General features: G+C 37.4%; 1 protein-coding gene across 1 annotated transcript in view; it reads left to right on the plus strand.

Annotated features, from left to right (window-relative positions):
• The window catches only part of WDR27 (WD repeat domain 27), a 133,594-nt gene that overhangs the window by 60,503 nt on the left and 49,238 nt on the right, over positions 1–23,853 (plus strand). Inside the window, exons 22-23 of the mRNA XM_080587269.1 lie at positions 2,701–2,803; positions 18,468–18,566. Coding sequence (XP_080443395.1) covers positions 2,701–2,803; positions 18,468–18,566 — 202 coding nt within the window. The remainder of the gene's footprint in view (positions 1–2,700; positions 2,804–18,467; positions 18,567–23,853) is intronic.

Here is a 23,853-nt window from a genome sequence, read left to right on the forward strand (position 1 = left end):
AGCTGGCCAGGGAAAACCTGCAATATCCAAAATAAGTTTGATCACCACCTGTTGCTACTTAACAGAACAGGAGGGAAAAAAAAAAAAGCTGAAATAAAAGAACTCCTAGAATAAGCTAAAATTATATGCATTATATCTATTTATTCTAAGATTTCTTTTCACTTCTTTTCATCACTGTGGTACCTGGAGATATCTGGAGTTAATAGACAGTATATCACAGTTTCTGCTACATTCTGTGGAAAATTTAACTAGAATTATTATTATTATTATTATTATTATTTTAAATGTCTTAGAGCACAATTTTGAGGGGGCAGGATAGTAATAGAACATACATCCTGATTATAATGGCAATTCTGAGTAGGAAAACAACTAAGAAAGTGGAATCCAGGATGTTAGTTATTACTGTGGGTGTACTAGCAAGGTGGCAAGTGGTACTGTCCTATGACTCAGACTTTGTTTTACATTGCTGTGGTGTAGCATAGAAAAGATCCGTGGAAGCCTTGTAATTGTGTAAGTTCTTATGCATCCGTTCGTAGGTAGAGTAATTGAGTTATTAGTCATAGCTGCAAAGGAGTTAAATTCTTTTGCAAAGAAGTTGTTGTCACTGATTTACTAGGAGACTTTTCTGTGAGAAAGAGACAGTTCATTAGGGAAATTAGCATTTACAGGCCCTGAGAATGAGGGCTTAAACACTAGGAGTTAGTCTTCATGGCTAGTGGTCTACCTAAAAGAGAATGGTGCTTCCGAAGGCATATTCAGGAGTGACAGAGAATATATGAATATAATTTATTTGCCTCTTTGAAAGTGTAATTTACATGTGTATTCTGTGACTTGTTCTCCATTACATAACCTTTGGATTTATATGTGCTAGAATGCTGTGTTTGAGAGGAGACTGAAACAATTGCTACTGTCCTTTGCTGACAACAGGAAACTTGAGTAGAGGCAGGTTATTCAATGGCATTGATTAGTTATTGAAAGTCTATGGACAATGACCCAAGACCTATGGTGGAAACTGAAGTAGAACGTTTTTATATATTAGTCACAGTAATTGACTGTCTCTATAATTTACGTTTTTTTTTTTTTTTTAACTGCAGTATTCTCTTAAACTGGATTGTTTACAAGATTATTATGGTAGAATCTGCCTGAAGTGAAAAGTCTGGTTACTCTATACTCAAAATGTCCATTGAAATCAGTAGTTTTGTTATACAGAGATTCAGCCAAATATGCGCTGAGAGTTAGGCTCCATAAAATGATGCATTTAAATGCATTCAAAATTGTCCTTTTTATGGTTCGCTAAGTGATAGCCATTGGATCAGTCTTAGAGTGATGTTTTTGTTTAAGTATGGCTGTTTCACCTGGGTGAGCAAGATCAACTTGGCATTCAGACATACATGTGTGTGTAAAAAAGAACAACGTGGTATAAAAACTTAGACATTTCTGCACGCAAATTCAGTCAATTGAATTAACACAGTGTCCGTGATTTCACTGGCCAGGGAAAAGTGTATATCACAGGTGTTGGCAGTTTTTACTCTTTCAGATTTGTTCCTGGACTTAGCATACATGAAAAGAAGAATATATGACAGCTGTATAATGGCACAGCTTTTGTTTTGTAAGAAGAAAGGCAGTGTGATAACATTCATAATAAAGGCAAAAGAAAAATGCAGATTATGTGTTTTGAAATGACATCTTCTTGTGGGTATAAAAAATAAGATTTGAAATGAGGCACACATTTACAGATAATAATTCTGAATGTGATTGAAACTCTAAGTTGTACATGTATTAAATGACTTTTAACATTGAAACAACTCTAAATCAGACTTTTTTCCCTTTTTTTTGGTATGACTAAAAAACTATCACAGTTCTTTACAACCAGGGATTTTTTAAAATGGATAGTAGTCTTCATCTCATTTGAAAAATATGTTTTTAAATGGCCCAAGTGTGCTTAGCTATCAAAAACTTACTCCACATTGCTAGTAATGCTGCTTTGCAATATTAACATTAAATATGGGAAACTAATTCCTTGTGTTAAATTTAAATGTATTCCTTCCTTTAGACTGAACTAACACAGATAAGTAAGAAGCTATCTACAGTTGTAGTGTAGATGGATTTATGACTTTGGAGTGTCATTTGTATACTGCCATTCTTGATTTTATAAGATTCGATAAACAAGTGCATGGAGTAAGAATGCAAATAGAGCAACACAGATTAAATATTCAGATTTGGGTATAAGAAAAGCAAGCAATAATTATTTACATTATGTTTCAACATGCTGCATCTTGATTTGATGGAAATTGCCTGAGGGAGATTTATAAAGCTTCACAGCGCACGCTGGCTTTCACAGCACCCTCCCCTTAAAGCAGGGTTGTTTTGGCTTTCCATGCTGAGATAGCTAACTGGGGGTAGTTTGACAGCATGCTTCACAGCTCCTCATTTCTAGATGCTAGTGATGTTTCTACCTTTGTAAACAGAACAAGGCCAAAACATAAGTTGGGCATTATCCTGGAGTATTGTATGTTCATTTTATTTTCAATTTTCACAACATTTTGGGACAGAGTTATTTATAACTTAATTTGTGCGTTTGCCTTAGTTAAGTTTGTAGTCTGAGGAAAATGAATAAGGCTTCAGCAGAATTTCAAGAAAATGGTAGTAAAAGAGCTAGGTTGTTTCTGTTATTAATGACTTCCTGAAACTCTTCTGAAGGTGTGAACGTCGATTTGAAGGGCACAGTAGCCGCTGCTACCCATGTGGAATTGCAGTATCTCCTTGTGGGCGGTTTATAGCCAGTGGATCAGAGGACAAGTGTGTAAGTAATGTTTTTATTTATTTTTCTTCAAAACTGTAGGAGCTGCTTGTATTGTACACAACATAGTCCTTTCATGAGTGTTCCTAGGATTCAGCTTAATGTGCAAAACTGAGGAGGATTATACTTTTATATACCTAACTACTATGTAGCAGCCACATCTGATTCCTGTTCTGTAGTTTCTTTGTTTTGCTTGGTTTTGGTAAATCCCCAAACAACAAAAGTTTACCACTTTTAGTCACTTGTTAGGACGTTATTTCTCAAAGTTTTCATAGTGTTTAACTCTCAATTGCCACATGCCATCAAAGATGATGAGAATGGTATCCCCTGTAGCACAACTTTATGTAGCGTATGTAGTGTGTATATTATCTGCCCACTAGGAACTATGCAGCCACTACATGTTAATATACTTAAGCTACCAAATACAGAATGATGAAGCTTTCATTACTGGTTTTGTATGATCCAGTGATGCTACAAAGTGAAAAGGCATCCAACTGTATTTAGAACATTAAAATTTACGGTGACTTTGAATGCATGTCCTCCCCAGACAAGGTCTCTTCTCACTCACTGTCAACTGTATTTAAATTAGCTACGCTTAGCAAAGAGTCTTAATTAAAAGTGTATTGCTACTTTTTTGAATATGTACCTAATTTTAACTCAGTAAGTCCTGCATTGTTGGCACGATGTTTTCCTTGGTGTTTGTTGAGAGATAGACGCTTGCAAGCTTGTCGTACAGGCCTTTGAAACTGGGCTGCTCTCACTGCATGGGGCTGGGTTACTTGTAAACACATAATTCCAAAACAGTTGGTTAGAAAAACTGTTTAACTTTCTTCTAGGTCTTTCTAGGTGACTCATTAGGACTATGACACAGGGTTTCTGGTCAGCTTCAAATTCAGAGCAAAAGGAATTTACTGTTGTGGCCAGTTTTGAAATACTGGCTCCAATCATGTGTGAAGGTTAGAGATTTTATTGGCAGATTGCTGTAGGTTTGGCAGTAGCTAATGTATTCTTGTCATTTCCAGGATAAAATATATTCTTCAAGTTTCTGGTAATTTGTATTTGAAAATGTAGTTTGCAATACAGTATAGAAGTTTCTTGTGTTGTCCTTTAAACAAAATGTACCTAATATTGATCCCAGCTCATGACATACAAGGTATAAATATATTTAGTTGAAATTTTAATTAAGGTCATTGATGAATAAAAAAAATATAAAAGAGGTGTATATATAAAAAGAGTTGTAAGTTGTAAGTTGCAGTTGTAAGGCCTTTTCTCTTTTGAGTTAAAGTTTTTGTCTGGAATTACTGCTGATAGAAGAGAGAGGCATAGAGCATGGTTTTGCCAGTAGTCCAAATTTTTGGCACATGGTTGCTCATCATAGGAAGCTGAATAGCTGGACTGCATCCTGCTCCAGTTGGCATATAGTCCCTGGTGGGCCCAGTGCCAGTCAATACTTTTTAGTGTGGCTCTTGGGTTGGAATTTTGCATAATTTGTATCACATGTCTGTGGAGATCTTTCATTGTTCTTGTTGCACCCTCAGGAAAACCGAGTCAAGTTTCAGAGTCTGAGAAACTTGCAGAAAACTTTCTACAACCCTACTGTTAGGACAAAATACAGATCTGGGGCATTTTTAGAAGGCCTCTCTTTGAAACATTGACACTGGATATACTTTTGTGTTTCCTTTTGAAAAATAAAATTGAGCATGGCACTGAATTGTCCATTCATATTGTTAAACTAATAACATCCTGAGAGATGGACTGATGTGCAACTGTAACAGTGTTAGATTATCAAGAAGCCAGATATTTTTGCAGATTATATTCAATGAATGAATATCCATGGGAATTGATAAAAGTTGCATAAAAATGGAGGAATGTGAATTATATGAGTGAATGTCCATTGGAATTCAAAAAATGGCATACAAATGCATCAGTGTGGATAAAAGGTTATTTGGTTATCTTGTAACTTTCCACTGACCAGTAACTACGTCTCAATCATCTTGGCATTTGATTTATCAAGTGTGATGTTTGCACCCCATGGTTAACAAATATGATTGATTTTAAAGCCAGAAGGGGCAGAATTGGAATATGATTGAGAGACATTAATCTTGAACTGCCTTTTATATTTCACAATATGTAACGTGTTTGACAGAGAAGAATATGTGCTGGCTGCATTGATTAACAGCAAAATCAAAACCATATTCTTACAGGGCACAGAATCAGAAAACTAAAATATGTTGTTATAAACAAAGGGTTGCAAATTCTGCCTGCCTTTTACTCCACTTATGAAGTATACAGCCTATTTTATACTACAACAGCTTGGTATAGCTTCTGTTTGGCTGAAGTAACTCCTTGTTTTCATATGAACTGCTTTTGTGTCTGTTAGTGTGAAATCTGTACATATTGTAAATCCTGGGTTGAAAGTGTTCCCCTATGTGGCTACTTCCAGTTCTTGAAGAGAACCTTTATCAAGAACTATATAGGAAGTGGCAGTCTGATCAAGGCAGGTACCCACTGTATCATGGTTTTGAACTGTGGTTATCTTTTCCATAATTTATACTGATTAGAAAACCTAGAAAGTTAGCGTTTCTTATATCAGTTCCTCTCTTCATCTTAAATAGCCTAAGTATATAAATGAGGCAGGTTTACTTTTTTGACATTATTTCTGGCCATTTTACAGGTGGACAGTTTGAGGTTTCTAACTATCAAGCGATAGCGCTAAGGATGTTAGACAAATATTCCAGCTGGGCTGAGATTTCCATTTTCCTGGGCTCTGTAGAAATATGTTTACCTAAATATTTTCTGACCAAAGAAATCTTATTCTGAAAGGATAAAAATATCTGGATAGTATGAAATACTGATTTTTAAAATAGAAATAGCTAATCCTTTTCCTGTGTTCCATGTAGTTCTAGCTAACTGTTTTACTTCATGTCTAATTAGGTTCTTCATTTTTGTCTTTGAAGACCTTGAGGCTCTTTGAATAAAGTCCAAGTTTCCAGAAATGAAGTAGGGAATGCAGAAATAGAGATTTGGGTCTTTAATTGTTTTCAGATTCCTGTTTGCTCTCTTTGAACTGTAGATATTAAGGGGCACGTTTTGGCCCCAGTGTTGAAATGCAATTTGCTAGCATAAAATTCTGTGTCCATGTCAAGTCTAAAAGGCTGGGCTCACAGTTCTCACTGACTGGCTTATATTGACAACCCAGAGTTTTTTTGGCATAAGAGGTGGCTACATCAGTAACAAAAATGCAAGGGTATTGTATGAAGTTGTCTTTCATTTTATTTATTCTCTTGGTTAACATATAGGATTTTTCCTATAGCAATGCCTTTGAAACATTTTCCAAATCCAGGATTAAGTGGATTTTCTCCAAAATGTGAAGGCAGCAAAGCTAGAGAGAGTAGGATTGTTCCTTTCCAGAGGGCATCAACACTGAAAGGAGGAACAGGAGACAGGATACGTCGATTTCATGCTTATACATCAATACTAACCACTTGCAGAATTTCTAAATGTTTACATTTGTGCAAAAATTTGTTTTACAGTGAATTCCCATTATACAAATGATGCTGGATACAGAGATTGGTCATGGGGGCATATCCACAGCATTCTGCAAGCCTGTGAATGGTTGCTTGTTGCAAACCTGGACGTAGTTGTACTTGCTGACTAGGTTGCATTCTACATCTGGCATAACACAAACAGTAGAATTTGTTTGTAGTTGACAGTTCTAAACAGTTACAGAGGTTGTTATTCCACACAGAATTTCAGACCTACTGAGCAATATTCTGTAATGTTTTATCACCAGATATTTATTAAGCCATAAAATTGACCATTTAAAATCAGACAAACTCTTTATGACTTTCTATATTGGATTAAACTAGTAAATTCTTCATTAAGGATTAAAAAAAAAATTACATTATATATCAGAATTCTTAATTTTCATCTGTAATTATATCAATATGTGTAGCTTTTAAAATATTTCTTATTTTGCCGCTCTTAAATGTATTAAAAATGCAATGCTGCTTTCTGTTAAACTCATCATCTGCTTTACTTGGTTGCATATATTTTGGCTTTGAGAAACCATAATGAAAGGAGCTTTATTATTTGAAATAATTTATTTTTTCCCTCCTTACTTTCCCTAGTGCATGAATTCCTTTTATTGGACATCTCACAGTATACTGACATTTTGATAATGTTTTATTCATTGTAGGGAAACACCTTTTTGCTTCAGCAAAGTTTCAAATACTGTTCCTTAATAACACACAAAACCAAAAAAATACAAAACTTTATGAAAAGAAAACTATTTCAATGTTTGAAACACCTTGTATGAGCTTTAGCAAATCACTCTGTGATGAGAAAGATCTGCTATAGATGTACATATATGGAGGAGATAGGACATGGTAATAGGACAGGCAGAAGAAGACTGGCCTGGCTGAACAGAGAGGAACGAGATCAGGAAGAAAAAGAGGGCTTATAACCTTTGAAAGAAGTGGCAAGCCACTCAGGAGGCCTACAAGGATGTTGTGAGGCTGTGCAGGGAGAAAATTATAAGGGCTAAGCCCAACTGGAGCTATATCTGGCTACTGCTGTTAAAGACAATAAAACGTGTTTTTATAAATACATAAACAAGAAGTTGGATGTGGGGGGAAACATAGTGACAAGAGATGAGGAAAAGGTTGAGGTGCTTAATGCCTTCTTTGTCTCAGTCTTTAGCAGCAAGACCAGCTGTTCTGTAGGTACCCAGTCCCCTGAACTGATAGACACGGAGAGGGAGCTGAACAAAGCTCCCATAATCCATGAGGAAATGGTTAGTGACCTGGTAAACCACTTAGAGGTAAGCAAGTGTATGGGGCCAGATGGGATTCACCTGAGAGTATGGAGGGTGTTGGCAGAAGTGCTCACAAAGTTACTTTCATCATTTATCAGCAGTCCTGACAATTCAGGGAGGTCACAGTCAACTGGTGGTTAGCAAATGTGACACCCATCTATAAGAAGGGCTGGAAGGGGGATCCAGGAAATTACAGGCCTGTCACTCTGACCTCTGTGCCAGGGAAGCCAGCGGAACAGATTATCTCAAGTGCCATCACGTAGCAACTACAAGGCAACCAGGTGATCAGGCCCAGTCAGCATGGTTTTATCAAAGGCAGGTTCTGCTTGAAAAAACTTGATCTCCTACCACAAGGCGATGCGGTCAGTAGATGAGGGAAAGGCTGTGGATGTGGTTGACCTAGACTTTACTAAGACTTTTGACACTGTTTCCCATAGCATTCTCCTGAAGAAGCTGGCTGCTCAAGGCTTGTATGGGTGTATGCTGCTTTTGGTTAAAAACTGGGTAGGTGGTTGGGCCCATAGAGTTGTGGTGAATGGAGTTAGATCCAGCTGGAAGCCACTCACTAGTGGTGTCCCCCAGGGCTCAGTACTGGGGCCAGTTCTTTCAATATCTTTGTCAGTGATCTGGCTGAGGGGATCAAGTGCATCCTCAGTAAATTTGCAGATGACACCTAGTTGGGTGCAAGTGTTGATTTGCTCAAGGGTAGGAAGGCTCTGCAGGGCGGACTGGATAGGCTGGAATGATGAGCTGAGGCCAACTGTATGAAGTTCAACAAGACTAAGTGCCAGTTTGTGATCTTGGGGAACAACAATCCCATGCAATGCTACAGGCTGCAGGAAGAGTGGCTGGAAAGCTGCCTGGTGGAAAGGGACATGGGGGTGGTTGATGGCCATCTGAATATGAGCCAGCAGTGTTCTCAGGTGGCCAAGAAGGCCAACAGCATCCTGGCCTGTAATAGAAATAGCATGGCCAGCTGGACTAGGGAAGAGATTGTTCCCTTGTACTCAGTTCTGCCGAGGCCACATCTCAAATACTGTGTTCAGTTTTGGGACCCTCACTACAAAAAGGATATCCAGGTACTCGTGTGTGTCCAAAGAAGGGCAAAAAAGCTGGTGAAGGGTCTAGAGAGCAAGTCTTGTGAGTGTAGTGGGTTTACATGGCAAGGTTTTCGTAGTGGGGAGGCCATAGGGGTGGCTTCTGTGAGAAGAATCCAGAAGCCTGCCCCATGTTAGCTAAAGGACCCACCACTGTCCAGAGCCGAGCCAATAAGCGATGTTGTTTTTGCCTGTGTGAGAGCATATTTAAGAAAGAAAACACCAACAACAAAAACTGCTGGTAGAGAGGGGGTGAGAAACAGCCTTGCAGGCACCAAGGTCAGTGAAGAAGGAGGGCAGGAGGTGCCCCAGGTGCCGGAGCAGAAGTTCCCCTGCAGCCTCTGGAGAGGATCATGGTGAAGCAGGTTGTTCCCCTGCAGCCCATGGTGTAAAATGGTGGAGCAAATTTCTATGCTGCAGCCCATTGAGGAGACCATGGTGGAGCAGGTGGATCTGCCCTGAAGAAGGCTGCGGCCTGTGGAGGACCCCTGCTGGAGCAGATTCTGGGCTGGAGCTGCAGCCCGTGGAGAGGAGCCAACGCAGGAGCAGGAGGTCTGGAGGGAGCTGCCGCCCATGTGGGCATGGTGTGGCATGCTGCACCATGCTGGTACAGTTTGACCCTGTGGTACGGACCCATATTTGGAGCAGTTCTTGAAGAGCTGTTGCCTGTGGGAAGCCCCTGCAGAAGCCTTCCTTCGGTTCAGGAAGGACAGCATCCCATGGGAGGGAGCCCATGTGGAGCAGGGGTAGAGAGTGACTGTGAAGGAGCGGCGGAGATGAAACATTGGGGACTGACCGCAGCCCCCATTCACCAGTTCCCCTGTGCCACTCGGGGGTAGGAAGTGGAAGAGGGTGGATAGGGGGAAGATGGTTTTGGTTTCTTTCCTTTGTTTCTCACTGCTCTAGCTTGTTAGTAATAGGCAATAAATTCTACTGTCTCTCTACTCTGAGTCTGTTTTGCCCATCACCATAATTGCTGAGTGTTCTCCCTGTCCTTATCTCAAACCCTGAGCCATTTGCATTGTATTTTCTCCCTCTTTCCCTTTGAGGAGGGGGAGTGAGAGAGCAGTTGTGGTGGAGCTCAGCTGCCTACCTGAGTAAAACCACCACGATGAGGAGAGGCTGAAGGAGCTGGGGTTGTTTAGCCTAGAGAAAAGGAGACTCAGAGGAGACCTTATTGCATTCTAGAATTACCTTAAAGGAGGCTATAGTGAGGTGGGGATCATTCTCTTCTCCCAAGCATCAAGTGATAAGACGAGGAAATGGCCTTAAGGTGTGCCAGGGGAGGTTTAAGTTGTATGTTAGGAAAAATTTCTTCACTGAAAGGGTTGTGAAGCATTGGAGCTGGCTGCTCAGGGAAGTAGTGTCATCATCCCTGGAGGTCTTCAAAAAACATGTAGGGGTAGAGCTTAGTGACATGGTTTAATGGTGGACTTGGCAGTGCTAGGTTAAAGGTTGGACTAGATGATCTTAGAGGTCTTTTCCAACCTAAATGATTCTATGATTCTAATAGTTCAGAAGTTGTATTACTGTATATGTTTATATTGTTATCTCTTGGGAGTGATAAATGTATGGTATCAGTGATATTTTAAGTTAGGTATCTTTGATCAGTAGAGTATGCTATAGTGTTGACTTTAGTATTGGGTTTGGAAAAAAAGTAAGATATTTTCCGGAAATAATGGAAAATTACTTTTAGAAATGTCTGATAGCAATGTTGTATTAGTATTTATTGTGTCAGTCTATGCTATGTACCAGAGGGCTTGCAGAACAGAATGTATTATATGAAGCAGTGGCAGGGACTATCTGAGGTATTTTGGGTTTCAGTGTCATTGGCATCCCAATTATATTTTGCTCAAGTTATATTTTATATGTCCATATTGTTTAACTCAGATAGGCTTTAAAAGAAAGCATCTGGAGAAAATAGCATTAGTAACGATTACTGTGGAAAAACCAGGACTGACGTTGCTGGCAGAAGGAAATCCATGGCAGAGTATGAATGACAGCAACTGTGACTACCTCTCTGCCAGCTATTGTTGGAGAAAATGTATCCCTTTCCAAAGAAGAATACAACTTTGTATTACTCTTGAACCTTGGTTTCTTGGACTCTTTGCAGTGTGGTTGGCTTTTATGACTATTATTATCCTATGAGAAAATACCCCATATTCAAATGTAAGCAAAACGGGAAGTCAAAGTAGATATGAATACCCAAGTTTCATTTTGGTATGCATGCATGCGTAATAGCTGTTTATGTACAAAAACAGCAGTGAGATGCTAAAAGTGCATGCATAGAGACTTATAACCACAGGTCATGTGTTTTCTATATGCATGTCTCAGTGCACACCTCTGAAGAATTTTATGTATCACATATGTCCTGTTGTGCTTCTAGTTGATAACATTGTGCTTGCAAATTTATTAAGGTAAGATAATCCATTGTAAAGCTAGTGAAATTCTCTGTTGTACTTAAACACCCGAATGAGGGTCCTCTGCATTTTTTTGAATCTCATAGTATTTCTGTCAAACAGGCAATACCAGTACACAAACAAGGAATGGAATTATTGGTAAAGTTAATACAGAAGACAGTTTTAGCAGCAAAGAATAATTTGCAGAGTGGGTATGGTACAACTGTGCTGTTTCTAGCTGTAACTAGAGGTGAGGTAAATTTTCCTAGAACAAAATCTTCAAATAATAGTTCTGCACTCTGCCAAACCAAAATATGTTATAAAAGTAAGAGTAACCTAAATACAGCAGTGTTCGGTGCTACATAAATAACACAGACAGACAGATAAAAACAATGGTATATATGAGGCTTTGAAATTGGTTAATTAAACAGAAACTAAAATTAGGGAAAATATAAATTGGACATTTCTAAGAAGGGAAACTTACAGAATCACAGAATCGTCTAGGTTGGAAGAGACCTCCAAGATCATCTAGTCCAACCTCTGTCCTAACACTAACAAGTCCTCCACTAAACCATATCACTAAGGCACTAAACCATATCACTAAGATACAGAAGTGAAGCTGAGCTATGGTTAGATTTGTTTAAATTTCCTCACTAAAAAAGATTATATAAAGCATGTTAACTATAACTGTCATCATACTGATACTTTTGAAAAGTGTGCCCTGTGTTTTGAAAGATCTGAACTTGATAATATTTATTTTTAATAATGAAGAGCCTTATTAATTTTCACCATTACTCCTTTGGTGGTTATATGAAAGGAACTCAGATGGAAACTGGGATCCTATAGTAGTGGGCAATTTCCTGAGACCACCAGAACAACAGCCTCTGCAAGTGACATTAGAAAGGGAAGGAACTCTCAAAGGGCATATTGTACTCAATATTTTGGACACAGGCTTGAAAAGGCTTTCCATGCTGCCACTGTATAGGATATCTCAGGACTAAAGACTGTTAATCAGTGCTTAGGATACTTGTGAAGCCTGTTTTATTATGTGTGGAGTTGGCACTGATGCCTGTAGTTACAGTAGTCTAACACTTTCCACTATAATTCTGTTTTCAGTTGCTTATAACTGGGAATGTTTTGTGCTGAAACTTTCCATGCTGGGTGTCTGCTCCACGCTGATTGTTATTTTATATTTTAGTATAAGTAGTTCAGGTGCTTTTTAAGCTTGACGTTTAGGAAAAATACAGGGTTCAATGGGAGATGCAGCTCCAGTGTAAACAGGGAATGGTGGAATGCAAGCCAAACAATTCTATCATGTAGAATGGGACTATGCACCAGGCTTGATGGCACTGATGGAGGCAAATGGAGACTAATGCCTTACTAATAATTCCAGATGTCTTTCATAAAAGTGTAAGTAAAATTATTTATTTTCCATCAGAGGCTCTAACACTTTCATCTTCTGGAGCTTGCTTGAAATATTAGTAGTAGTAGTCCCAGGAAAGGGATGGCTTTGTCCAATCCATGCAAAATTTCTGAAGAACAAAATCTATATTTATGTAAGGTCAAATTAGGTATGCTAGATGCTAGGTCTTTTATTTATTTATTTGTTATGTGTATATAAAGAAGGTACTCCAGTTTAAAGCCACAGCAACTAGAAAGGACTTTTCTTGAAAGTGTTGTTGCTTTTCTGGTCCCTGAGCAAGAACTGATTTTAAAAAGACTTTTTTTCTGTTGTGATTTTAGTGTTGCCCTTTCTGACTTGCTTCCCCCTCTTCCCCTTCCCAGGAGGAGAGTAGACATATAAGTATTTTGACTCAAATGCACATGGTCATGGATTAGACTAGGGTGCAGTGGGAACAGATGGGGACAAGGTTGCCTTGAAGGCACAGTATAAGAAAACAGAGGAAATAATTTATAGTGAAACTCTGCAGGTACATAGTCGATTTATTTTGCACACCCTCTCTACCAGTGTAATAGAATTAAGTAGTTTTCCATTTGGTTATAAATTCTCCTCCTCGAGGAGGGACCTTCACCCTTCTTCCCCGTCTCTTGCTAGAAATTTAAAGAAGAAAACACAAGCCTCTACATACATATAAGGTGCTAAATACGCTCTCACAGTCTGGGTTTAATGAAAACTGACTACTCCAAATATTCTTCAAACTTCAAGTGAAAGGAAACACAAGTAAGTATGTGGTTATGGGTGCAGGAAACCTGTTTGGAAGCTATAGGTACAGGTAAATGATTTTTACTTTTGGCTGACCCTTAGACAGAAATGGAAAGGAAATACCAGTATCTACTGAATTGGTATTTTTATTACAAAAAACTTGGTCTTAATATTAAAAAAAGGGATTGACTTTGGCTAAAGTCTGTAGCAGATTATATGCGCATATGCACTTGGGGTATTAGTGAGTACTTCCTAGACTGTTTTGCTTTCTTTCTTTCTTTTTTTTTTTTTTTAACTTGGTTTGCTGAAAAATTTGTTCTTTCTCTATCATGGAATTCATATTTTCAACATTATTTCTTTTTGTTGCTAGTGTAATGTTACCATTTATACATCACTTACTGTTCTTTTTTTCTCTATAGAGAAGAAAATAATAAAAACATCTAGTAAGTATAGAATAGAAAAACAATTTGAATGACATCAGAAATGTGGTAAAAATTAGAGTGATGGTGGACTATAGTAGGAGAATGTTTATATTGGAGTTATTCCACTTATGAAGACCTGGATATCATTTCCATTAAAATACAATATATATATATTTAACTATTGAAGATAATAAATTTACTGAAAAGTTCATTTTCAGTCTTGCAACAAGTTCACTTCGATTCTCAGGATTTAGGCTATTGTTGGCTAGTTTAAATATCTGTGACTAGTGTTAATTAAACAGAAGCTGTTTTTATACACTCTTTGTGGTGACATTTTCCTTTCAATGACATTCAGTTATGATACATGTCAAAATTGCTTCGATTTTTTTTTTGTTTTCTATTCATTTCCTTAAAAGCACAGCTCTTGGAAGAGATGATGATAGCTACCACAATGTAATAAAAAGAAACTATTCTGGGATGTAAACAGACTGCCACTTTTTCTGTTGAAGCTGAATTACTACATCTAAAAAGATTTTTAGGAAAAGAAATACAGTACCAGAAAGAAGTTTAACAGTAGTTCTGTTGGGAGAGAATTTTCTGAAATATTGTGGGAAAATTGTTTTCACAGCCCTGTTGTGTGTGTTTTGTGTAGCAGCTCTTCGGTGTGAAAGTAGTCTCTAGAAAAGATCTGAGTTGAAGTCATCCTCATCACAATGAATGTTTCAGTGCTTAGCTACATGTGGGCTTCCATCTGTAACTGCTTGTCTTTAGTTTACTCTGACTCAGTATGTCTTGTTACACAATGTGACTGATTCAGAAAAGTGCTGCATCCAGCCTAACTTCTAGTTCATCACTAAGAAGCATTTCTTGAAAGGTGGGTGGCAAGAGCTTGATTGCTTTGTAGATTGAGAAGTGTGATTAGTTAACATCAGGTATGAGCTGAAGTGTTGATCTAGGAACAGGGTGGAAGAGCATAAATTACTAGAATACCTGTGTTTCACAAACATGGGATTTATCTTCAAAAGGACAATGAAATGTTATAACATTTATTTTAAAAGAGGAATTGGGACATAGAGACTTAGCTAAAAATGAATGTTCTTCTCCCCAAATTAAAATAAAACTGAGAACCTGGAATGGAAAATTTATTTTTATTGCATAAGTTTGGCAAAGTTTTGTAAGCCATTGAATTATGATGGAAAAATTTCAGCTTCACTAACCATCTCTCTGTGATACGTTCTTTTCATTAAAACATGAAGCCATGTTTCTTTTTGGCTCAGAACCTGTTGGAAAACATTATGCCTGTGATTCAGAGCATTTGTGCTCCTGACTCTTGCTGCTATTGCCTTCACTTCTTTCTTGTGCCTGCTTCCATGAAAGGGAGGGAGGAGAGTAGCTTAAAGAAGAAAAGAAAGGTGACAGTAAGGCAATTTGGGGTCAGAAGGAACAAAGATGATGGGGAGTAATAGGAAGCATAGTGCAGTCTGATGCGTATTCTTCTCTGTCAAAGACTGGTCTTACTGTTAGCAGAAGAACTGGTGCAGCTGTTCCAACATATTTCGATCGAAGAGTAATTAGCTTGTGAAGGGAAGTAATCACTCACAATATGACCATTAAAAATTTCATAAATCTATTTTACTAGCTCCCCATGCATTAGGTGAACAGAGTCCAGAGGAATTATGCTGATGCCAAACACCTGAATTTTAAAGCTGATTTTATTCTCTACAGTATTTTCCTCATTCATTTCTATTCTGTTTAAAATCTTATATCTAAGAATTCTGTAGTGTATTAAGCAACATGACGTGTGTCCTGTTTTTGCCATCCCCACAGTTCCAAAGGGCACGGACATATGTACAATAGTGATGGGGAATACAATTTGAATCTTTAATGACACAAACACCCCAAAAGTGTCATAGCATTACTGGGTATTGTGATATTATTGAACCATTTTGACAAGAGGTCCACAGGATTTTGGAAAGGCATTTGGTAAGGATGATCTCTTCTTTTTCTCATAAATACCCTCTTTCATCAGTCATTTACATGCAGAGGAGCATCCTGTTCAGGAGATGGAAGTGTATCTTGCTCTTCTCTCCTTCAGCGTAGTCCGTTCCTTCCTGGATTATTCCTGGTTTTTGGACTTCTTACCGCAGTAGCATCTCATCTCTCTCTCATTTTCTTGATATTTCCCATTAATTATGTAGACATGATAGCACTGGCACTGTGGTGGTGAAGTACAACCTGACTGCAATCTATACATCTCATCTTTGCTGGAGTAGAAAAAGTCCTTGCTAGCACTTTCTCTGTTTTTGGAAATAAGAAAGTCCTGTGCAAAGTCTGTACCCTACAGCCAGGTAGTATACAGTGTGATACAACTTGGTATGAAGTAGAGAGCACAACGTTACAGCTACTGAGGTAACAAACACAGCAGCACACAGAGATGTCAGCATCTAATAAATGTTAATATCAGTTGAGTCTTGGTATAGTATCATCAGAGAGAAAAATGGAGAGTCAGTATGGAAGGAGGAGAATGAATGGATGTGATCTTGCAGCCTATAAAACAAGGGAAATTTTGGAGGCTACTGTGATGTTAAAAACTTTTCTGAAACCTTCTCTTTTTATGTCAAATTACTTGGCAATATCGTAATCTGCTTGTAGTGTGAAGTAAATAACCAAAACTATGTCTTAGCATTTTTAAGTCAATAAAAAGGAATCTTATGATAAACTGGAGGTATTTATAAACATAAGTTGTGTTTCTGCATGGAAAATTTCACAACAGCAAGAACTTGAGTAGTTCTATGTACAGACTGAATTTACTACTGATATATTTTCTTGTACTTTCCATCATGTCTATTTTATATCCTTTTTTTTTTTTTGGGGGGGGGGGAGGAGGGAGGGGGGAGGTTGGGATGGGTGTCATTACAGCACTTTAATCTCTTAATCATATTTGGGTTCTCTTTGCCTCTGTGTTCCCTTGTGAACTGATCATGTTCCAGGTGGAGTAAGTCATAGTAATTGTGGTATGGCCATACATTTTAAAACAGAAATTGCTGCTTGTGTATTACTATCAGTCAAATACTTATTCTGACCAGTTTCCTGACATGCATAAAAAGTAGAGAGGAGGGTCTTACTGTTTGAGACAGAGTTTCCAATTAACAAACATTTTTTTGGTGTCCTGTAAGGAAGGACACAATGATTTTAACACATTACTGGGTTTTCTGATGCTTTCTCCAGTTAATATGGCAATATCCATATGGAATGTTACAAAAGATCCAGAGGTTAAAAATGGATACTTATTTTTCTATCCATTTTTAGGTGCTTGATTGAAGCCAGTAGATGCTTTTAATTCCATATCCTGGACTGAATTCTGAATTTGTGAGGTATATAAACAGGATGCAATTAAGTAGATTTACAGTTGGACTCTTGGATTGCCTCTCAGTGAATATGGTCATGAATGGAATAGTTGACACTGAGTACTATCCAATGTTTCTTTGGTGCTGGCTTGGACTAGAGAATCGTTTGAGTCAGCTGATGAGATTTGTTTTCTGAGTGAAGCATTAAGTGATTCTCAGGAGCTGCCTAGGTCCATGATTCTTTTCACGAATTGGAAAACTTGTCAGTTGAGTCCACAAGATTTTAGGACACGTATCTTGTAGTAGTTTGCAACTGAGTTGCCCTGGGTCTGAATGATTGAATTCATCTTGGCATAGCAACAAAAATCTTAAAGGCAAGTCATGGAGTAATAGATTGTTGTAACAGTACCCGTGCACAGTTTGCTTTAGGTTATATTAAGCTGTCCTCCAAAGTCCACGTTTGTAGGCTTAACAGCAGATATTTAAAAAATGCAATGGAACATTTTAGCTTTTTATTGCAACTGTGAAGTTTGGATTACCATCTTTCTGTTGTTTTATACCAGAAAAATACAGTATAAAGCAATCCTATGTGCAAGCATGTGACTCTCACTAGTTTATAGTGGGGGACCGATACAACCAGTTCTATTTGAAAACATTTTTTTTTGTTAATGAAAGATAACACTAATTTAAATACACAATTCAGCTGTTTTCTTAGTATCAGTATGTCTATGACTTTCATAGGATTTTGGATTTGTTTCTTAATACAATTCTGCGTCGGTACGATTCCATTTTTTGAGGTTGTACCAATAAGAGTATAATTGTTTTGATACTAAATTTAATTTACTCCTTGGGAAGCACTTTCTACTCTTTTCTTAGAGAAGTGAAGAGAGGCAGCATTTTTTTTTCTCCCCGATACCTGTGCTGCTCATAATAGTTATTGATTTGTTATTGAATTCTATGCTGTTCAATTTGAAACTACAGCCTTGTGTAGAAACTAAAGGATTCTATTTCAAATAGCAACAGACATAAGAGTTTCCAAATTTAGAAATGAAGGTTTTAGATTTCTACATATTTCTATCTAAAATAAAGGGTTTAAATTATGAAGAACACCCTTAAAATACATTTTGGGATATACTCAATATTTAATTGTTCAAGGGGAAAAGATTACATTACTCTTTCTAAATATATATACACATATATATATATTATATATCATTTGGGTTAATTTTAGTTAACCATTTGTTAAATTATCCTGAGCTATAGAAATCCCTTCTAAATGTTGATGTCATTTATACCTGTTTAACTATTTTGAAAGCATTTCTAACTTCTCTGCAGATTGAATATTTTGTCCTCATTTAGTGCTTTGAGAATGTTGTTTCATAGCTTTTTTAAGTGAAAATATTATTATTATTTTTTTTTAAGGCTTACATATATGAGATGCATTCAAGTACCTTTTTACATAAACTGGGGGGACACAGAGAATGTGTCGTCAATGTGGGTTTCAGTCCCTCATCTCCACAGGTAAGACTTTTTTTTTTCTCTTTGTAATTATAACATGTAAAACCTTCACTGTAAGCTTTCTCACCTGTGTGCTTCACGTTTGTCTAAAGATAATTTGGGAAAGTAACACTTCCCTATAATCAGTGGAACTAATGGAATCTAGCTTTTTTTTTTTCTGAGTTTTTGTCACAAGTCATCTTCCCATTGGTATTCCAGGACCTACCCAAGCTTCCGTGTAATATTCTCAACACCGTATAGTTCAACCTCTTTCATTATGACTCTTCCAATATCAACCTATGTCCTCATGTCCCCTCTCTTCTGCAGTTGTTCTCTGCCCAGTCATCAGCGTTTCTCATCACTCTTTGCTATCCTCCTCAAAATGTGTCTTATAAGTACTCCTTATAAGTACTTTTTGAATCTTTAAGAATTAGCCAAACACAAAAATAATTAGTTTATGTTTCTTGATATTTTTGATTTTTAATATTTAAAGATTATTAAGGGACATTTTTTAAGATTTCAAGTCTTTTTTTTTTTTTTTCCAATTACATATATTGCTTGGAGACTTGAAGGTCAAATCTGACCATTCCTCAGGTATAATCTGCACTAGAGCTCAGGACTCCTGGCTATTCCTGTTCCTAGATCTTTCCAGACTGTGGAGGGACCTTTTTGCAATTTACCTCTTCCTTGTTTATTTCCCATTGCTTCAGCTTTGAAGAAGAAATAATCATGCTTCCTTTCCTGAGATTATTTTGAGGGTAAACTCAGAAAAGGAGATTATAATCCGTCATCCATATAATATAATAATGATGTGAAAAGTAAACAAAGCTAGAGAAATAACCAAAGGTTTTTTATACGCACATACACGCCTCTACTTTTTGCTTATTTAGAATATAGAAGCTTTATTTACTGATATATAAGACCTATGGTCTATACAATTCTATAATACACACCATCTCTCACACACAGACAATTTCTGTCTAGAGATGGATTTATACTGGGAAATATAACTTTGTTTTTCACTGTTCTCATATTCACATGTCAATTTACTGTGCAGCTGTATGTTAAACTGTTCATCTATTTTCAACTATAGTGTGGTTATGATGTCCACTGTAAACTCATGTGGGATGCTGCAGCAATAAATGCTCTGACTCATTGCTTACAAAGAAGAGTTCTGCCATGGAATGTATTATGAACCTATACTCGTAGGGGAAAAAAATAAATCCATCTCAAATTACCTGAGTAGATTGCTCCTAATGCAGAGAATTTAAAAAAAAATACATTGGGACAGGGAATTAACAGAGGGACTTGGGCCTGCCCTAATTACTCAAAGGCCTGAAAATTTTACAAATCAATGTTATTTTAAATGTGCTGTATTGGAATAAACAGTGGAATAGCTTTATGACAATGTTTTGAAATACTGTTATTGTTTGTGTTTTGTGCCTTTCAGATATAGGTAAAGAATATTCCAAAGAAATTTAGCATTAGGAAATGACAGTTTTTATTTTTTACTGATCAGTAATACTGCAATGTGTTAGCAGCATTATATTTCAGTGTAATGTTTTAATTTTAGTACACCAATATATAGATAGAAGTCTGTTATCTAAGCTGTAGAAACCAAGGCTTCCCAACAGCCAGTTTATTCCATCAAGTCTTTGCATGCTATTTTGATTCCCATAGACTTACCTTCTTTATTTTTATATATTGAAACTGTAGTGAAGCTTTCTGCTTTCAATGTTTCTTACTTTAAAGAGTCATCAATGGTAACTCTCTCTCTGTATATGACTCTGGAGTGCACAGTATCTCCTCTTTACTTCACTGCCTCCTCAACAAGAGTCGCTACTGTTCAAAAATATTTATGGAATGAGTTTAATTTCTTTACATCTAAGAGTATGTTTTTTTTTTTTTTTAATTTACGTCTCATTCTTCCATATATAAAAGAAGGTGTATTTCTGTGATTTTAGAATTTCTAGAAGTTTTATTCCTTTTGCATATGTTGTTTGAACACAGAAAATGTGTAATTGCTATTCTGTGGTGAACATTATGTATTTCTGGTCTTTGGATTCAGCATTACAAGTACTGCGATCAGTTTTGGGCCTCTCTGTACAAGAAGGACATTGATACCCTGGAACGTGCCCAGAGAAGGGCTGCAAAGCTGGTGAAGGGCCTGGGACACAAGTCCTGTGAGGAGTGGCTGAGGGAACTGGGGTTGTTTAGTCTGTAGAAGAGAGGGCTCAGGGGAGACCTTATTGCTCTCTACAAATACCTGAAAGGAAAGTGTGGGGAGCTGGGGGTCAGCCTCTTCTCCCAGATAACCAGCAATAGTACTAGAGGGAATGGCCTCAAGTTGCACCAGGGGAGGTTTAGTTTGGAAATTAGGAGAAATTTCTTCTCAGAAAGAGTAGTCAGGCATTGGAATGGGTTGCCCAGGGAGGTGGTAGAGTCACCATCCCTGGGGGTGTTTAAGGAAAGATTGGACATGGTGCTTAGGGACATGGTTTAGTGGGTGACATCGGTGGTAGGGTGATGGTTGGACCAGATGATCTTGGAGATCTTTTCCAACCCTTATGATTCTATAATTACAATACATTCAACCAAAGGGTATAGATTATTAAAGTTTACACCCAGATGAAGACTAGTTTCAGATTTAGCACTGTTCGGGGGTGGGGGTGGGGGGCAGAGGAGGGGAGGGGAGTGGGCAGGGTGTGAAGGTGTTATATATTGAAGGGGAGAGCTGACTTCCTGTAGTCTTCCAGCATCATCTTCTTGTGCTCCAGCTGTTGGCATGCATTTTGGCTGAAAAAGTATAATCAGAGTCCAACTGATGAAGTCTAGTGGCTTAGTTGCAATACTGTGACTCAAGATTTTGAAGTAACCAAGTTCAGACAAATCAGTTGATAAGGGGGGCAGAATGAGCAGAAGGTATAAAGTAAATGCTGTCTATGGATGGTATAACTGAGTGTGCCTCTGGGCAAAAAGCCTTCTGTAATGAACTTTATAAAACATCAAAAAGTTAATTCAGTATTGTGGCTAAGAGCCAGAAGTTCAAGGACCAAAACCCATTTTCATGAAGAGCTATTCCTTGAGAAATGAGAGCTGTGGATTTCAACCATGCTACAATTTTCTCCATAGTTATGGTTCTGGGGGAAGATTTGGAAACTGATGTTATCAGGAATACCTTACCAAAAACCAAGAAATAGGCAGAAACTGCTGTTTTGAAAGATTACAGCTGAAATGTAAGATTGCTTAACTAAGTTCTTCTCCATAAAGCAGTCTGAAAAGCTTTCTAAGTATTTCTGGGGGAGTTGCATAACAAAAAAAAAAAAAAACACAAAACAAACCAAAAAACCCCACAAACAAACAAAAACACACACACATATATATATATATATATATACACCTAGGTTTTCCAGTAAAGGAGTTAGCATGAAGTTATATTCAGAGGTACTAGGAGAAGGCAGAAGAAGCAGCTAAAAATGCAATGAGAATCTTGTAGAGTGGAAAAAAGTGAGCCACATGTGAATCAGAAAATAGTAATCCCATGCTTTGAAAGAAAGACTTTGTATGAGGCAGCCAGAGTCTCCAACACTGCAAGATTTTTATACCTACTGCTACCACTAGTTAGGGATTTAACATCGACAGTGTTTTTGTTTCATCCAATGTTTGAATGAATACAGTTAAGAATTAGATTGTGTTCTGGGTAACCTCTGCACAAAGCCCCATTGCATTCAAAGTGAAACACTGGCAGGGGAAAGATTAAGGGGTGAAAAAAGGGAAGTGGCTGATGAGTGAAATTCAAACATTCTGGCTGATCTTTCTGCTGTGGAAAGATCCAGACAAGTGTGAGGTGTATTGGCAGCACTCCAGTTCAGTGGTTCCTTGCCCAGCACCTGTCCATGAGGCAGTTTGTTCCAACCATTATTATAAGTCTCACTTGCATAAATGTTCTTCCAGAAATGAGAGGGAGAAAACCTGGATGGGTAGTGATTTTTTGGTGATTTATAGTGATTTTTTTTAAATTTTTTTTTACTGATGGGCATTTTTCCTTTTATCATATGGTATTCTGGAGTTATTTATAAAATGGTTGCCATGAAAGCCAGAGAAGAAGAATCAGATAGCATTGGTTTTCTTATTTTAATTTTCAAGACGATTTCTCAGTTTTAGCCTCTCAGTCTTCTTTCCCTATTTCATTAATTGTTCAAAACTTATATAGGGAAAAGTATTTAGCTAACCACAAATATTAATTGAATTTCAATCTGTTTTAAGGAATATATGTTAAGGGATATTTTAATTTTTCATAACAAAAACTGCAACTATTAACTCCGATACACTTGTGTGAATCTAAGTTAAAATAGGGTGGGAATCTTATCATCCAAATGGGGAAGGAATAAATCATCTCTTTATGAAATGATTTTGAAGCAGAATAAAAGCAAGTGGGGACACTATTGCCATCTGCTGGTTTTCTTGGTGGCTTTTGTATAGTTGTGTTGGTTTCGTCTTTGTACAAGCTGGGTGTACGCTGTCACATATTACTTCTCTTATTGCTAGTTGCTTTCAAAAAAAAAAAAAAAAGGCTCCAAAGAGCTCCAAACTGTGAGCCAATGTAGGGTGCTGGAATTCCTTATTTCAGGACTGAATCATAACTGATATCAGTATGCATTGCTACAGCCTCACGGATGTTCTGAGGGGTAGCTTTGAGAGACAGCGAAAAGACACACACACACACACGCACACACAAATAGATTTTTATGGAAAAAGCCCTGATAAACATAATCCAAATTTTGTATTGACCTTACTTTGAGTAGAAGGTTGGATTAGGTTTCCAGAAGGCTACCCATCTGAAATATACAACTATTTAAATGCATGCACTATGAATTAATGTAGGGCATTTGATTAAAAAAAAATGATTAAAATATCATTTGCATTTGATAAAATGTGGCAAATCTGTTCTGTTTTCCATCTTTGTCTATAGTTTTAAAGCTAGTAAGTATGACAGTTTGGTGTTACCACCTGACTGATTTACTGAGAGGTAGCTTCAAGAAAGGAGAAAACCCAAACACAGCATCTTGCTAGTCCCCACCCCTAACTAGACTATAAAGGAAAAAGCCCTGAGCAACCTGGTCTGCGTTTAGTGTTGACCTTACTTTGAATAGGCTAGGTGATATTATTTCCTGAATTCCTTAAGTTTTGAATTATTCTATGTTTGTGATTCTGCATATGCCAGAAATCTCTTATCACTGAAGGCATGACAATTTAAAATTGTCATTTAGAAAGCATTAGCATCTTTTGACTTCCACATAATTTCAAATGC

The sequence above is a fragment of the Anser brachyrhynchus genome, assembly GCF_964034855.1.
Source record: "Anser brachyrhynchus genome assembly, chromosome: 3".
Classification (NCBI taxonomy): Eukaryota; Metazoa; Chordata; class Aves; order Anseriformes; family Anatidae; genus Anser; species Anser brachyrhynchus.